Genomic DNA, 18,294 nt, shown 5'->3' on the forward strand with positions numbered 1-18,294 from the left:
TGTGGAAGATGGCTTTTGGCATCATGCTCGTATGCCAAAAGCACTGACAGAGCGTACTGTATCTATTTGACGAGTTCAGACTGAGAACAGACTGAAATATCATACTGTAAAATATTTATAATATTTATTTATTTATGTACATTTATTTATAATATATTAACCTTTTGAAACCTGGATCAACATAACTTTTTATTTACTTCTTTTCAGTTACCTAATTTGTATTGCCCCTCTGCATTCATTAATAAAAAAAAAAGAGCACAAACAACAACAACAAAAACATCAACAACAAAATGAATATGACGCCTTTCACAAGTATTTTTAACCTGTGAACCCTGAGAAAATTGATGTGATTTCTTTCAAAAACATAGGGGGAAAAAATCAATGAGCAACTTTGTAACACATTTTCCACATATTGCAAAAAACTAGTAGATTAAGGAAATTATTTTTAAAAAGCTAGGGGAAATGTCTGAGGGAAAAAGGCAAAAAAGCTAAGGAAAAAAAAATCATATTTATATGATTCATATAAGTATCATATATGCCATATATGCCGTGTTCAAAGATACCATCTTTGAACACGGTTAAAGACGACATCCACTTCACTTTTTGCCTCATTTCAAGTGCTTCTTTATTTCTGTGTGTGTGTGTGTGTGTGTGTGTGTGTGTGTGCGCGTGCGTGCGTGTGTGTGTGTAATAGTTTAATCCCTGGTGAAGGAAGGCTCTGTAGCAGTCTAACTGTGTGTAGAGTAATCCACCTGTCTGGCAGTACTCCCATCTCATAGTTTCCATTATAGGCCCATCGAGGGGCACTGCTGAGCTCAGCAAGTCACACACACACACACACAAAGATACAGGCATATGTTTATTCAAAAACACAGTAACAACATGTGGGATTCTTGACTGGGTGTGTAATCAGGTGGAAGTGTTTGGGGCGGCTTGGACTGCTTGTGTTGCGGGTGTGTATGTGCGTGTATAAATGGCATAAGGGACGATAAATTGGGTAGATTAGTGCCGTATAGCTTCCCTCCTCATACACACACACACACACACACACACACACACACACACACACACACACTTTACAGCTCAGTACAGTTTCCGTGGTGACAGCAGAGGAAGCTTGGGCTGCTTGTGTATGATAATGTTCATGTAATTATTTCTCCTTCCTAGCTGGCTGCTCACACACCATGGATGGTGGAGGCATGGCGACGACAGAGAAAGAAAGAAGCGCAGAGACTGATATTAGCTCTTTGACTGTGGCAGAAGAAGGTTACAGTTAAAGCTGTTCAATTCCATACCATGCTAAGCTTAATGAAAGACTGCAGCCAGCTGCATGTGCGAACACACACACTGAATGAAAGATTCAGTTGGAACAGGGATCAACAAAAGAAACTTACTCGATGTAAGCATTTGTGACGTATTGTCTACTTTGAACAAGGTTTTTTTTCACAAACTGTGTAATTGACTCATCATGTAAATGGCATTGTTAGGCAACTTATTTATACATGTTTTCAAAGAGCCTCATCTTAACACATAAAAGGCACTAAAGTCACACAACAGAAAACATTGGTAAACTTTATTATTGGTAAACTTTATTATGGGTAAACGTTATTTTCATGAATAACATTTGAAACACATTGAAAAAGGGAAAGAAATTATATGATTTCAGAAGTTAAAGGTTTATTTTTTACTGACTTACTCTTTCGTATATATGCCTCAATTGGACTTGAACTAGTCAGGGTGTTCTGCACATGCTCTGCATGTTTCCGCAGTTGCCGTACCAGGTTTTCATACATTCATTTTCCGTAACCGCTTGTCCTCGCAAAGGTCGCGGGGTGGCTGGAGCCAATCCCAGCTGTCATCGGGCGGAAGGCAGGGTACACCCTGGACAGGTCACCAGACTATCGCAGGGCCGACACATATAGACAGACAACCTTTCACGCTCACAGTCACACCGAAGGGCAATTTAGAGTCACCAATCAACCTGACCTGCCTGTCTTTGGAATGTGGGAGGAAGCCGGAGAACCCGGAGGGAACCCACACAGACACAAGGAGAACATGCAAACTCCGCACAGAGGGACCTCCGACCACAGACCGAACCCTGTTCCAACCCGGGATGAAACCAGGGACCCTCTTGCTGTGAGGCAACAGTGCTAACCACCTGTACCAGTTTTTAGTCTTGTCTAAGAAAGAAGAAAAGAAAACAAAACAAGTACAGTTTGTGCTCTGGTTATTTTATGAGCTGTGTTGCTTTTTAAAGTCTTTGATAAACCAAATCTACAGGTGTCGAGTTGACGTGTCCCCCATTGAAAGGTCCATAAAGCCAGGAGCTTCTGCAGATTCAGATTATAACATGCTGTCATAACATTCACGCTGTCATTTGATGCATTGGTATCATAAAATATTGATCATAGCTTTAATGTTTTTAAACTTCTCAATCTAATGCTGACTTTAAGAATGAGACTACATACTTTGACTTTCTGATATTTAACCAAGCAGAGGTGGAAACAAGTCATTATTTGCAGGTTACACATAGTAAGTATCAGGTATTAGCACTCAGGTCCCAATTCAAGACAGGCTAGTCCTGAGTTAAGTCCAAAGTCAAGGCTAACAAGTCCCAAGTCAACTCCCAAATCCTAAACCTTTACTTTTGAGTCCTAAACAAGTCATAATGAGCTCTTCACCAAATGTAACACTATTCTAAAGACAGGGAAATGAAAGTCATTTACAAATTCATTCATGGATGCTTTTAAAATTCGTATTTATTTGTTAAAACATGTTTCTTAAACTGCACTTTTATAAACAATATCATTGACATTTGGATTAAGAACGCTCATACACAGGAATTTGAAACGGGTGGTGGTAGGACCCAGATGCAGTACAACAATAGGCTCGTGAAGTTGGTAATAACTTTTATTGTAACCAACACAGAAATGGCTCAGCTTACAGACAAAGAGTTCGTTCTTCGTGCAGGAAGCACTGGCAGTGTCTCTGGGTTTCACACTGGGTGAAGAAACGAAGCTTGTACCCTCAGTGGCTGGCGAGGAGGAAACCCCGTAGCTCCACGAGCCGTCTCCACGTGCTGGAACGCCGACTCGGATCGAGCAGAGGGATGGTCTGGGACAAGCAGGGGTTCGGTAACCAGGAAGTCCGTCCGCGGGAGCAACAGTACCGACAGGGATCAGGCAGGAGAATCGTCTTAGCTCAGCGAAGGGGTCTTTACCAGTGGTGCCGTCAGTTTTCCGGAATGCCGAAACTGGAAACGTGGTCGAGAACAAAGAGCAGGTAGGTCCGGGGGGAGTCAGGCGAGGAGGGCAGGTCAGGAACAGGCAGAGTCGGCAACGGGTGATCTGACGGAGAAACGCTGGAGAGACATGCATAATGCAGAGGAACAATCTGGCAATGTGTGTGTGAACTGGAGTGTCTTAAATACTGCACTGATTGGAGATGATCTGCAGCTGAGGGGAGAACAGGCTGCAGCGGTGGGCGTGGTTGGCAGGTAGAGTGGAGCAGAGGGAGGGTGTGTGTGGAAAAGTACTGGCAGCAGGTAGGAGGAACAGACAGCAGGTCCATGACAGAATTAGAATATGAAAAAGTAATTAACTGTTCTTATTAAAGAAAGTATTTTAAGAAATGCCTTTAAGTATTTGCCCAAAATTACTCATTTTGAAACTAAATACAATATTTGAAAAAGAAAAAAAAAAAAGTAGTGATGCCTCATGTGACTAATAGTTAAACTCAGCAAAACTCCGGAGACACCACAGTTACCGTCATTATGAAGCCGCTGTGCTGCTGCTTCACCAATTGCTTTTGTTTGCCTAAACCTAAATCAACCCACAAATGACATTCAGGTCACAAACCAAGACATGTGTGTTATAAAACTGTCATGCTCTTTTGAATGGAAAAGAAAAGTTGCCAGTGAATTTTATGTTGTAGCAAATATATTTCCAACAAAACATGTTATTACATCTCTGATTTGTTAGAGACATGGTTGTCTATGGTAAAATCTTTCAAGAGTCAAATTATAACAAGTAAGAAAGTTGGAAAACGTTTTGCCTCGCTGAGTTTTGTGGAGCAAAGGTTCAGTGGATGTCGAGGTGGTGTTTCAGCACCCACAGCCACAACTGTGTTTGCACTTGCAGACAAGGGACTAAGTGTCTGTGTGAATGTTATTTATCATCACAGGGTTGTGGTGTCAAGTCCAATTGGCCAAGGATTGATATGACTCTCTGTGTCTCTTTCTTTCTCTCACACACACAGGCCACTGATTATTGTTTCCTTCAGTGAAGCAGTCCTTGCCGATTCAGCTTTGTGTGTGTGTGTGTGTGTGTGTGTGTGTGTGTGTGTGTGTGTGTGATGTAATGCCATTTTCCTCACTTGCTTGTCTCTCCATTTTTACTGTTCTCTCTTCAATCAGCACTTAGCTTAAATGCATTTCTGAAGCCTCCCTCCCTTACTGTTCTCTCCACGCTCTCTGTCTCTTTCTCTATCTGTCTCTCTCTCTCTCTCTCTCTCTCTCTCTCTGTGTGTCTCTCTCTCTCTCTCTGTCTCTGTCTGTCTTACTCTCTTTTTGCCTCTGCCACTACCTTCAGTACTTCTCTCCCATTGATCAGGCAGGTTTAGCTGGACATCATCATTTCATCTCCATCTCTCTTTTTCATTCCCTTTCTTTTCACCCCTCTATCCCCTCTTGGTCTGATTCATTATGTGCAACAACTTCTTCTGATCTTTTCTCCTTTTTGCTACTCATTGCAAACAACACATTGGCACAGTTTGCTACATTCCATAACAGACACTTCCAACCTGCAGTCAGGAGTCAAGGAGTAGTAGTTTAATTGTGATTTCCCTTATGTTTTGAAATAAATGTGGCATTAAAGTTAATACCAAGTCAAAAAACTGAGAGGGAAATGCCTGCCTAACAAAGCTGCTAAAAAAGGACAATCAGACCAGGAGTGGCAGGAGAAGGAGGCTGGACAGGGCTCTACACAAACTTTTTTTTCCCAATTATTACACGTTTCTAAATGAAAAAAAAATAGGAGGACACAAGGAAAATTAGGAGGACAGTTCAGAATGTTTAAATTCAGAGTTTACTAAACATAAATTGCATAAATTTACATAAATTGCAGACATATTCATACTATGTGTACATGTGCTTTCTTTCTCCTTGTGTACAGACCCTCATGTCTACTAGATGCAAAATGTCCAAAAAACATTTTGACTGACTGGCCAAGGTAGCTTGTAGACAAAAAAATCCACCAGCCAAGCATATTTTTTTACTAACCAAAATTATAAATTGCCTTTTTTGCTTCACATGTACATTTGTTTCAGTGCATTTTATTGAGATATCATGTTGAGGGCAAACTTAGACAAGAGACCAGAGCAAAATCTGATGCAAAATTATTTAAATATATTGAACAACTCATCATCACAGCTTCAGCCCCGATTCTTGTTGGGACAGAGGGACTGGAGAAGACGGGCTACATGGCCCTCCAAACTGAGAGGCAAAGGCAGAGGCAACTCTGTCTCAAGTGTTATGAGACATTAAAGGCCCATCCCATATAAATGCCAGTCCCAAATATATACTTGTTGACTTCAGTGATCGGAGCAAATAATATATATATATATATATATATATATATATATATATATATATATATATATATATATATATTATTTATATACAAGTTTATTCATTTTTTCTTTCTGATTGTATATTTCATTACTGTAGAAAGTGATAATGACAGTTTACCTTTGCTTCCCGGTGCATGATTGGAACACCTCACATGAAAACTATCAATAATTTTTTGCTTCACAATATAACAACAATATAACAATGTTCCATAAACATCTTAAATGCTGGCTACTGCTTCTGGTTGTGGACAGTAGATGGCTGGTAACAAAAATAACTGATTAAAAAATGAAAAATGGATAGATTATAACTGTGTCAAATTTATCATTTTTGCTTTATTCTATAGAGTCACTACAGTTTAAGGTTGGATTACAAAGCTTCTAAATGGGATCTGACAGTTAATTCGTTCACATACAGCATCCCAGCAATATTTAATGTTAGTTACATTATGTCATTTAGGACATGGTTGACCCCCAGAGTTAACGTAGTGTGTCTTATTGCTCTCATCAGTTATTAGACCTTTCCACACAGTTCAGCTGGAAATGCTGCACCTTAGCAATACTGTAGGCAGAAAACATGACATGAGACATCACATTTATTTTTCACCTTTCAATTGGACAACTACATCAGGCATTATACTGAACAGAGTCTACAAGCCCTGAGCAAGCCTTATGTTGAGCCTGACAGGCTGCTGTTTCAAAATTAAAGAATATGTTTGTTAATCAGAGCACTCGCATATGGCAGAGCACTATATATATATATATATATATATATATATATATATATATATATATGTGTGTGTGTGTGTGTATGTATGTATGTATATATTAAAATTTATGAAAGATTCTGTGTAAAATCAGCAGAGGTGGGGCAGAGAGGAAACTTCCTCTCTCCTCTGTTGGTTTCAGTAGCCTGCTACAGACAGCAGTACTATCCGTCGTGCTGAAACAACACATGTAGGCAATGACAAGCAATCATTTTGTTGTTTTTGCTATTTTGCTAGACATACATAATTGTCATTTTCTATGTGGAAAACCATTAATGTTACATTTGTGCCAGGAACACAGTAGGCAGAACAATGGCAGAGAGAAAAAATTAAATGAAACATATAGGTCTTGACCAATGAGGTGAAGAGGTGTTCCTCAAAATTTCAAAAAAGGAATTAAATAGTGACAGAGAGATTAATATTCCAGTCTGTCAGTGCTGTGGTATTTTTTTCTAAAGCACACTTTTGTGCATGAATTTACACACACATATGCGTGTACACCATCTCTGCCACACAGCAGCAGCAGCAGCTATGCACTTCTATGTTCATATTTTAGACGATGACTTTTTTTCCTCATTAATGATGTATTATTTTATCTGCCTGCAACCTAGCCATTATTAATCAGAATGTTGATGCTACAACATGAGAGCTGTAATGATGAGTGTAAAACCAGCCAGTTGTATTTGAAATGCAAGTGGTGGGCTATCATGATTTACAGGGATATTCTTTCTCTGTGTCTCAAACTTAAACTGAAATCCAATCAAACCGTAAAACTAGACATTGCTGATCAAATATGATCCAAGATTATCCCACTGCACTGTCTATTTCTCTACCAAACTGTTTTCAGAAACGTATTTTAATGCCCCGTTACACCATATAACAAGAGTTTGTGAGCAGAAGTTGGGACAAATACTGCTTCTTGCACAGTGCGCATGGATTCCACAAAATGGAGATCAAACAGTAAAATTAAGCAGTGCTGATCAGATATCAACCAAGATTCTGTTACTGAGTTGCATCTCTCTGAAAATGTTTTAATAAATATGGTTTAGCTTATCATTTAACTGACATATGAGATCTAGCCATCTGACACTTTTTCACATGGACCATTCCACATTATGTCACCCATCAACAGGAGTTTTTATTCATCTGATCAGGCACATAGGATTCTAAGCAAAAGTGTCCTTTTACTCTGGTCGTGTAGCACCAATTTCAGAAATAGTTTTGTCTTTGTACTGCAGAGCTGGCCCAGTTTTCTGCGAGGGTCTTCCTTATACCATTGATATAATTATTTAAAACAGGACTTGTCCGTCTTCTTTTAATAGTGGTGTTGTATCCGTAATGCTAGAGCAACATGAACTACAGTATGTTGGCTGACTTGATTTCCATGGCCACAGCATGTTGTTGCCTGACAAAAACATAGGATGGTCTCTCAAAATTGTGCTTAGAGATGCATTGTTGGAGATGTTGAATCAAGACCAAATTATGGAGCTGCTGTGGAGTTTGTACATCTTTTGGTTTCCTTGGTGGCACTGAATCTTGGCACTGAATGTAAATAATGCGGTGTGGAATCGTCCAATATGAGCATGCTGTGCTTAAAAATTGTGCTCAAAAGGTTAAAAAAAAGGTGCTCTCTGTGTTCTTAGTGAGGTCAGTCAAGCCTCTACTAACCCTTCACTTTATTCCTCTCTTCACTCGCTTCACTCTCACTCTCTTCCTCACCAAGGCCCAGTATAAAGTACGCTTTGGTGTAGACATGTTGCAGGTTGTTTAATGCTTTCCTTATTCCTCTTAGACAGCTTCCTGAATCACCCAGGGCACATAGCAGTGTCAGGAGAGCTGAGGGAGAGGAAGAGAGCTCTCCCTGACCACAAATTTAAAGCTCCATAGAAGGAGTGATGTTTGAAACAACTCTCTTTGATGCCCCCTTCCCTTCGTCTTTCATTTTAACACACTTCTCCACTTTCTGAATATTTTACCGCATTGCTCTGAACAATCCTCCTCTGTTAAACAGGATCTGTTTTGTCATGGTGCTCCAGCTCCTTCTAGTTTTCAATGTGGGACATCAAGTTGAACAACCCTCCTCTCACTTGTGTCTTTTTGTTTTTAGTACTTTAAAGAATCTTTTTTTTCAACACAATAGGAGCTAATCTGTGGCCCACTGTGTGTTTCCCTGCAGCAGCCAGAGGACGTTGCACAGACGGAGGGATCCCAGCAGCTCCACCTGCAGTCCAGTGATTCATCAGAGAAGCAGCAGCCCAAGAGGTTACATGTCTCCAACATTCCTTTCCGTTTCCGAGACCCTGACCTCCGGCAAATGTTCGGGGTGAGATGACAGCTGCACTACACACAGACACACACAGATACACTACAGGACAATCATATATATATATATATATATATGACTGATATGACAGATCTACTCTACATGAACTTGTAGCAAATATAGTCAAACAAAATAAATAACAAAGATATTCAATATTAGAACTGCAAAAGCAAATTAAGTAAATCTTCAATAGAGGGTCAAGACAGTTATGAACAGATGACATTAATGTTCACCTGTTTCTTCTTTCCAAGATGTAATTTGGTAGTAAGAACTTGTAGTTTCAAGATAGATAAATATTTTTCTGTACTTTTTGGATCATTTCTTATTTGTTTTATACTTTTCTATTTTCTGCTTTTTTTCTTTTCTTTTTTCATTGTTGCTTATTTTCAGGTAATTTTTTTGTACCTTTTTATTAATTTCTGGCTAACTTTTGGACTTAATGAGTTGTTAGTTCGCTCATTGTGTTTCCCGACGTTTTTGCAGAAAATCAAACCAATTTGCTTAGGTCTCAAAGGGTTTATATTTATTTTAAGAGACATGCCAGTAAATATGGCCATCCAGAGGTTATACATTCATTCACAAGTGGACTTAAGACTTCAGACACACAAACTGGTTTGGCAAAAATAGACTGGGTGTAGAGAGTAAAGCAAGCAAGTGAGACTCTTTATTAATGTGTCCAGTGGATATTGACAGAATGGCTACAGGGACAGCTGATTTTCTTTAAAAGCTGCGATGGAAATGTTGTGCAATGTCAGATGGACATTGGGGATAACATAATTTGACACCCTGGGCCATCTATTAAAAATGGCCTGTGTGTGTGTGTATCTTTTATATTTCAGTCAGTGAAGTCATGATGTACTGATTAATTGTTGGTGATTTTCAGAGCATCTATTCCATCTATTATACATGTATGTTTGGTGTCAAAGCTCTGTCTTTCCTGAACCACCTCACAAGCCTTGCTCCATGAAGCTGTATATAATTCACACCTTTACCCCTGTATGCCCTCTAATCCAAATTAGGCAGAGCTTATTAATGTTTCATCTCCTCTGCCCGTCATTAAGTGGTCATTGAAGAGTTGGAGTGCTGGATGCTCCACTTCTTTTCACCCATGTCAAAGACGCATTTAGTGCACAAGCAAATGTAGGAAAGAGACAACATAGTTATTACCTTGCTTTGCCAATGTACAGACCATCTAGACAGAAATCATAAGATTTGAAATCATTTGTCTTAGCAGGCATTATGGCAACTTAGTCCGTAGTCCTCTCTCAGTTGTAAAAGGATCATGATGTTAGAAAAACTCATGATAGAAAAAGTTGAATTATTGCAGTTGTCCAATTAAAACTGTACTTTAAAAAGGCATGTAAACATGTTTGGGTTTTTTTCAACAATATTTTTATTTAAGTTTTGGTAATACAAAAAAGTGCAGAAGAATTGCACATCAATATACAATTAAAGGTGCAAGCAGCGATGAATGAATGAACACCGACTGATGCTACTATGTCTCTCTGAGAAAGGGCAACACTGCACGCAGCAGTGAATTAGTGTTTCCCCACTGTAGTGCTGAGGCTGGAGAAGCCTTTTTCCTGTTGTATGTAGGTGGAGCTATAACAAAGTATTGACATGTAGATGACTTCAGGCTGTGACACTCGGAACGCTGTGACGCAGCATATGAAGTCTGAGATGGATTGGACCATGCAAACTCAAATGACAGCAGCTTCCTATGGTCTTTTGGAATATTATCAACTGTTGCCCGCTACAGTTGATAGTCATCTTTTTGGTTAACCATCCAATCTGGCTGGTAGAAAAAAAATCTACCAGCCATCCATATTTTTTACTAGACAAAATATTAAAAAGCTTTTTTTCCCTCACATATAGATTTATTTCAATAAATGTAATAGAGGTGCTATGCAAACTTAAAGAGGAGGTCAGAGAGAAATGTAAAGTCAAAGTTATCATAAAAGTCTCATCACCACAGCCTTTGCGTGAAAATGAGTTTCCTCTGGTAAGCTGTGATGCTGTGTATCCGTCCAGGGCTTTTATTGTGAAAGGTAGGACTGGAATAAGCTACTGTGCTACTGCACTGACGCTGTCAATGTGAGAGCCAAAAAGAGTTTGCAGTGTTGGCTGAAACTACAGGTCCTCTGTCTTAATATCTCATAACTTTCGTCAGTATGCATGCAGCGTTAGCTTCCAACAGACCAGCTGATGGTAATAGTTTACAGATCAGGTGATGTCTCGTGCTGGAAACAGAGCTGCAGAACGAGTAGAGCTCGAGACAGCTTCATGCACAAGTGCAAATGACAGAGAGACAACAGGAACACCGGCACAGATCAACAATGTTACGCGCCTCTAAAAATGTACTGTAGACTCAGCAGAGTTTATTATGTGACTATTTTGGCACAAATATTTACTGGCCAGTGTGGTGAATAACCTCCAGATTTTATCACATTTGGTGCGCAGAGGGTGTCTTTTTTTTAGACTCCGCCTGCAGTTTTTACCATGATCTCAACGCACAGTGATCACGCACATTATCGTGATAAATAAAATTGGTATGTGTTACTAAACCTCTCAGTGGTGTAGTGGACTACCTTGGTGTGGTCTTTACATTTTCTCTCTGGGGAACTCCAGAGCTCAACCCAGTACAAATGGTCAAGAGAAACTGTTTTATGAACCCGAGAGGAGTTAACAGAGGGTTCTAAATTAACTTTGTTGAGACTCCCCAGTTAACATCTGCAAACAGGTTCTGCTTTTAAGCCACAAAAAGTGTCAGCCTTTGACGCTTTAATGCTCAAGATGCCATGAGAGATAACAGTTTCATGGGGTCTCTTCCAGTTCACACCAGGGTGTTAAGACATCCAAATGAACTCCTGAGGTCATTCAGACCTACAAGAACAACTGTTTGTCACTTGTCTTTGACACAAATAATGAAGTCTCGTGTCCTCTTCCCCCCCCTGCTGAGATGACAGAGGCAGGACATGTTGTAAACTCATTCTACATTCTTTTGTTAAGTCCAGCATTTAACATGACCACTTGGAAAAAAAATGTGAATTAAGGTAAACCTAGTTCCCTAATCTTTCTCCCGAGTAGGTTAAAGTTCATCTTTGTGTTTTAATGAGTAAGTAGAACCAACTCCCATGTCTTTATTATGTAATTTGAGGGAGTTAGGTAAAATCATATTTTATTCCTTTTCTGTGATGGAGCCATACTGCCATCTAGTGGCCTTGGTTATGCGGAATTTCGTAATCAACTTTATAGTTCTATTGAGTTTTGCATTTATTGTATAACATTAAACGGTAATCCTATATCTCAGTAATTACTAAGTTATTTATAGTCCATATTGGGAGAAAAAAAGCAAAGCAAGGGAATGAATGAAGAAATGTTATGTGTAATTACTTAATAAGGCCAAACCAAGGATCTTCAAAGCTGTGTGTTACATTCATAGTTGCCTTTAGGTCCTCTAGCATATGTTTGTAATTACTGCAATAGGACCATAGTGGTGATGAGATATGTGATTTTATATGTAATGAGTCAAATTGAGTAATTCATCACAAAGTAGCCATGAGAAATAAATGTCTCCTAAATCACGTTAGGTGCTCCAAAACTAAATGCCAGATGTGTGGTCGCTCGGTGCGAAGGTTCGCTACCCCGCCTCCCATTAGCATCCGAAAATTCATAGATTAAAACTTAGTGAGCTCTCAGCTCAGCACTTCTTTCTATTTTCCCTTTCACCACGGCGCTTCTCTTGTATCCTCGCTCACACCTTTTTCTTTTCTTCAATTTTACAAGAGCTCACCAGAGCTTTGCTGAACTTTAACTTTTGAAGCCATTTTCTTTTCAAATCTCTTTGATGCTTTTCTTTATACCAGTTTTTGGTCAGTAAAGACACCCTTGCATTTCATTTTAAGTAAACTCAAATTAATAATTTCAAGTGACTTTGTCAGCCCAATGGGACTACTTTTGATTATTTCTGCGAGTTTTAATTGAGAAGGACACTCCGCGATTCGCCATCAACTCTGCCATGGATCTAGAAGCAACACCTGCTGCACAAACTATCAGCATCAGTTGCCTGTCCTGAAAGACTTTGTTTAAAGACTTTTACTGGTTTGCCGAGGAGGACACCAAGGCCAGTCAAAGACCGCCGCACACCAACCAATTTTCTCGTAAATGGAGAGTGGTGCCCCTTTTACATTAACGAGTGCAAAATCAACATTCTAACGTAGTTATTAATAACGGCTACAGTGGGGAAAGATAAGGGTGGAGGAGTATTCTGTTTGATTTATAGTGTAACTACAGACTGGAACATTCCCCAAAATGTATATACAAAACAGTCCCTTAGTAAGCCTAATGGCTTTATTATAATCTGCCTCTTATAGAAATGTTCCGCATTTAGTGAGCGTAGCAGGCATGGGAATAAATGATAGTATATTTCTTTCCATATTCCATGGTGATATGAATACGTTGCTAAATGTCTGTCCTGGTGCTTTTTAAACATAATGCCGCCGGGAGGGTCCAAATAATCACTAAATAGTGATGAAGTCGGCATGTTAATAGTCCTCTCCTCACGTCAGCCTGGCACCATAGATCGTCTTGTCCAGATGGAGCCATTGTTTATTAACTTAACAGTATGGATTTCAATGTGGTTTACTATGAAAACAACTCTCGACTGACAGCATTAGCATCCAGTATATTCTCCTGCTTTATGCTACTCATGTGCTTACAGAGTAAAAGGATAAACAATGGAGTACTAGAACTAGAACAGATGAAATCTGTAAGACTAGTTTGTTTTGAAACGGAGGCTAAAATTACAAAAAATATGAAAATTGAAATGAAAATGGCTGACTTCCTGTTGGGTTGAGGGCATGTCTCCAAGAGGCTTTTTTGTAGGTCTTGAGCTTATAAACAGGTTTCTCAAGTTTCGTAGCTCTTGGTTAAATGGTCCGTGGGGGCTGCTTCATTAAAATTTTCTAGGGGGCAATGGAGAGCCATTTTTCACATCAATGCAAAAAAATAATATCAGATATCACAATTTAGGATTTCTAAATTTGGTGCCTTCTTGTGCATGCCCTGCCCCTCAAAAAGTGCTTTCTGTTTTATGGTGAATAGTTTATTACCATGGCAACAGCATGTGATGAAAACTCAAAAGGGTTTTTTTTGTGTATCATGAAAGTCTGCAGTATTATGACTGAGTATGAGGTCACTTGGGTTAACCTGCTCTCAGGGAGGAATCAAAGTGTAAAAAAAGTAACTTCCTGTTACCACTGGGGCGCTATGACTGCGGTTCATAATTGCACTGCAGGTGTCTTCAGGCCTGGATTCTCATCAAATGTGTGAAACTTTGTTAAGATCTGACCATCTGGAGTCAAGTTATGACAGTTTTTGATGTTATGTTGCAACATCGAAATTCGCAGTGGCGTCACAGGAACACTGTTAAGCAAAAATGCTCAATGATTTTTTGACACAATTTTGAGATCAATCACGTCAACTTCCTAGGAGCTGGACCTCTGGACCAACTTTGTCTTTCCTGTGTCAAAAGGTGGTGCTGTCAGTATTGATGAAAATTGTCATATAGATGTGATCAAAGCAGGATTGTCATCAAGCATGTAAAGTTTGATGCATTTTGGATCATGTACAATAAATTAAAAAAATACTTCCTGTTTGTGGCGAAACATGTAATTTCTTGGCCTTATAACATCCACACCATTAAGATTAGATCAAAACTGGTCACAATCTGGCCACATCAATTACAAATTTTGAAGTCCATCCATGAAATCTGTAGGACTATTGTTTCAAATTCCAACACCATGAAATCACAAAAATGACATTTCAATTCAAAATGGCTGACTTCCTGTTCAGTTTAAAGTATGGCTCCAAGAGGCTTCTTTGTCCGTTGTGACATCTATATACCTCCAAATTTTCATTCCTCTACATGAAATGGTTTGGGCTGAAAGGGGCTGGCATTTAGGGGGCGCTACTGATCTCATTATTGACACCTATACACAACACCTATAAAATATAAAAAAATTTCACCAGTCCTCATAAGCATGCCAAGTTTCATGAATTTTCGAGTTTGACAAAGCCCTCAAAAAAGCAATTCATTTGATGAAATAATAATAATAATTAAAGCTGCAAGCAGCGATGAACAGGCCCTCGCACCTCCGCACACGCCGGGGCTACTCGCGGGACGCAGACTGATGCGACCACGTCTCTCTGAGAAAGGGCAACACTGTGCGCAGCAGTGAATGGGTACTTCCTCTATGTAGTGCTAAGGCTGGAGATGACCTAAGTCACTTTAGCAGGTGTGTGTGTGTGTGTGTTGCCTGTGTGTGCATTGAGATCTGCCACTTACAACACTGTTGTGGGCAACATCACTCACAGCAACAAATATGGGAAAAAATGACAATATATTTCTCCTATTTCCTGATAATCAAGTCCCTAAATGTGTCTTTCGTTGCTGCTTAAATATAATGCTGCTAAGAGGGTCTGGAAAATTGATAAATACAATAAAGTCAGGTGGTTGGTAGTCCTCCCCTCCTGTACCTGGGAACCTTAGATCATCTTGTTCATATGCAGAAAGAAGAGGCCATTGTTTTTTTTACATAACAGTATGTATTTCAATGTTGCTTACCGTAAAAACATTCTGACTGACTGCACCACCGTCCACTTTTCTGCAAGACTGTTCCTTGAATCCTGAGAGTAGTTTAACAATGGAGTAAGAGCGAACTCTGACTCTCTCTCTTTCTCTCTCTCTCTGTCTCACTCTTACTCTCTCTCTGTGTGTGTGTGTGTGTCTGTGTGTGTGTGAGGTAGAGTCAAAGCTGCAGCGTCCAGAGGTGTGAAACAGGGATTTGCTCTAATCTGCTGCTTTTACAGCGCTGAGACTATGGTCAACAATAGAGTAAGAGCTCTATCTGCTGGACAACTATAGAATGCAGCTATTTCTAAAACAGCCCAGCATCATTTCCTGCATGATATGGTCTGTGAACAGAGTTTTCCTATCAGCGCATATGGGAAAAAATGTGAGCCAAGGCTGATTTGCGCCATTTTGTCTGTATAAGGCTTATATCAGGTGATAATATGGGTATTATGAAAAATCAGTCAGGTGCTAGCCAAAAATTTGCCCACATGTTTTCCAAGTTTTGTAGATCTAGGTTAAATGGACAGCTTCATTGAAAATTAGTAGGTGGCACTAAAGAGCATATTTTGGCACATGACAGCAAAAGGAATCATATCAAATAACACATCATAGGACTATTGATGTGTATGCCACGTTTCGTGAGTTTCCTGTTTTATGGCGAAGAATGCGGCAGAACGTCAACAGCTTTTGATGAAAATAAAAACTGGTCACAATTTAACATCATCAACTTTAGGAAATACTGGTGTCCAGATTTGAAGTTGATCAGATGAAATCTGTAGGATAAGTGTTTAACCAAAGAGACACTGAAATTACAAAAAAATTTAAAATTCAAATTAAAACGGCGCACTTCCTGCTGGGTTTAGGGCATGGCTCCAATAGGCTTTTTTGTAGGTCTTGGGCTTTTGAATATGATTCTCCAGTTTCGTAGCTCTAGGTTAAACGGTCTGCGGGGGCTGCTTCATTGAAATTCTAGGGGTACACAAGAGCCAATTTTGCACATTAATGCAAAATAATCATATCAGATATCACAATTTAGGACTTTTGATGCCTGTGCCACTTTTAGTGAGTATTGGTGCATGACTTGGCCCTCAAAAACTGCTTCCTGTTTTATGACGAATAGTGCGTAACTATGGCGACAGCGTTTGATGAAAACTCAAAAGTATTTTTTCTGTGCATCATGAAAGTCTGTGCAGCATTACAAGAGCATTTGAGGTTGCTCGGGTGTATCTGTTACAGGAGACACATTAAAATGTAAAAAAACTAACTTCCGGTTACCACTAGGGGGCGCTTTGACTGTGATTCAAAATTGTGCTGGAGATGTTTTCAGGCCTGGACCGTCATCAAATGTGTGAAATTTTGTTAAGATCTGGGAAATGTCATGTCGCAACATTGAAATTCGCCGTGGCGTCAGAGGAACACCTTTCAACAAAACTGGACAATATTCATTTTCCATCATCACCAACATCTTAATGATTTTTTGACACAAGTTTGAGATCAATCAAGTCAACCTGCTAGGAGCTGGACCTCTTAGTGTAAAACTTTGTCTTTCTTATTTTATATCTTTCTAATTAAAGCTGCAAGCAGCGATGAATGGGCATTTGCACAGGAACGCAAGTTGAGGCTACTGGCAGGACTCTGAATGACACAATCATCCATTTCAGTGAAAGTCTAAAAAAGTATACTGAGAGTTTGGACCCTTGAGTGAGATATTTCACATGGTGAATTGCTTCTTTTGGACACACAAAATCTGTGGCCTCTTGGTCTACATAATTTGTCGAACAAAACGTAAATTTTATGAAAATCAAAGGATAGTTGTGGTACGAGGCATCCTTCCTGTTGACAGTAGGTGGCTCAGTGAGTATCATATTAAAGGACATGTTGATGTGTTAAGGGCTGCAGCCTGACCACAACTGTGAAATCTGGGACCAATTGGTCGATGTAAAGTGAGGTTACAACAACTTCCCGTTTGGCAGCCACCACTGGGTCTCCATGGCAACAGCGTTCATGGAAAACCTATACTTCAGAAGGAGGCATCATTAAGGTCTTAAAGGTTTTGTCACCATATTTGAAGTCAATCGTATACAATCTGAAGGAGCAGTCCATCAAAGAAGAAAGCATGTAATTTCGATTGCATTTAATGTTGCCAGTAGGGGGCGCTGGAAATAATGGTCATGGTTGTCATGTAGATGTGTTCAGGGCAAGACAGTCATCAAGCATGTGAAGTTGAGACATGGAAATGATTGGCCCAGTAATAACCACACGATGTGACAAAAACTCATAAATGTTGTAACTTTTGATGTCCCAGGCCTTCTGAGAGGATTTCTAAATTTTGAAGTCAACCGGATGAAATCTGTAGGAGAAGATCGGAAAATCGCGAGTCCTGAAGATGGACAAAAACACGCCAAAATTGCACATTCAATTCAAAATGGCCGACTTCCTGTTGGGTTTAGGGTATGGGTCCAAGAGGCTTATTTGTAGGTCTTGGTCTGTGACACATGCCTCCCAAGCTCAGCTCTAGGTGAAATGTACTGCATGGGCTGCTTTGTTGAAATCTCTAGGGGACGCTACAGAGCCATTTTGGCACATCAGTGCAAAAAAAATCATATCAAATATCAAATTTTAGGACTTCTGATGTGTGTGCTAAGCTTGGTGAGTTTTGGTGCATGCCTTGCCTCTCAAAAAGTGCTTCCAGTTTTATGGTGAATAATGCGTAACTTTGGCAACAGCATTTGATGAAAACTCAAAAGTGTCATTTCTGTGCATCATGAAGGTCTTTACAGTGTTCTAATTGGATATGAGGTCAATTAAGTTAACCTGCTACAGGGGAAAAATCAAAGAGTAAAAAAAGTAACTTCCTGCTACCAATAGGTGGCGAGTAAGATTCAAAAGTGCACTGCAGCTGTCTTCGGGCCTGGACTCTTATCAAATCTGTGAAATTTTGTAAA

At 39.6% G+C, this 18,294-nt stretch overlaps 1 protein-coding gene across 1 annotated transcript in view; it reads left to right on the top strand.

Moving 5' to 3' along the window:
* Positions 1 to 18,294, top strand: part of LOC121958428 (RNA binding protein fox-1 homolog 3-like) — a 518,131-nt gene that overhangs the window by 395,632 nt on the left and 104,205 nt on the right. The window contains exon 4 of the mRNA XM_042507330.1: positions 8,569 to 8,715. Within this exon, the coding sequence (XP_042363264.1) occupies positions 8,569 to 8,715 (147 nt within the window). The remainder of the gene's footprint in view (positions 1 to 8,568; positions 8,716 to 18,294) is intronic.

Source organism: Plectropomus leopardus, chromosome 19, assembly GCF_008729295.1.
Source record: "Plectropomus leopardus isolate mb chromosome 19, YSFRI_Pleo_2.0, whole genome shotgun sequence".
NCBI lineage: Eukaryota > Metazoa > Chordata > Actinopteri > Perciformes > Serranidae > Plectropomus > Plectropomus leopardus.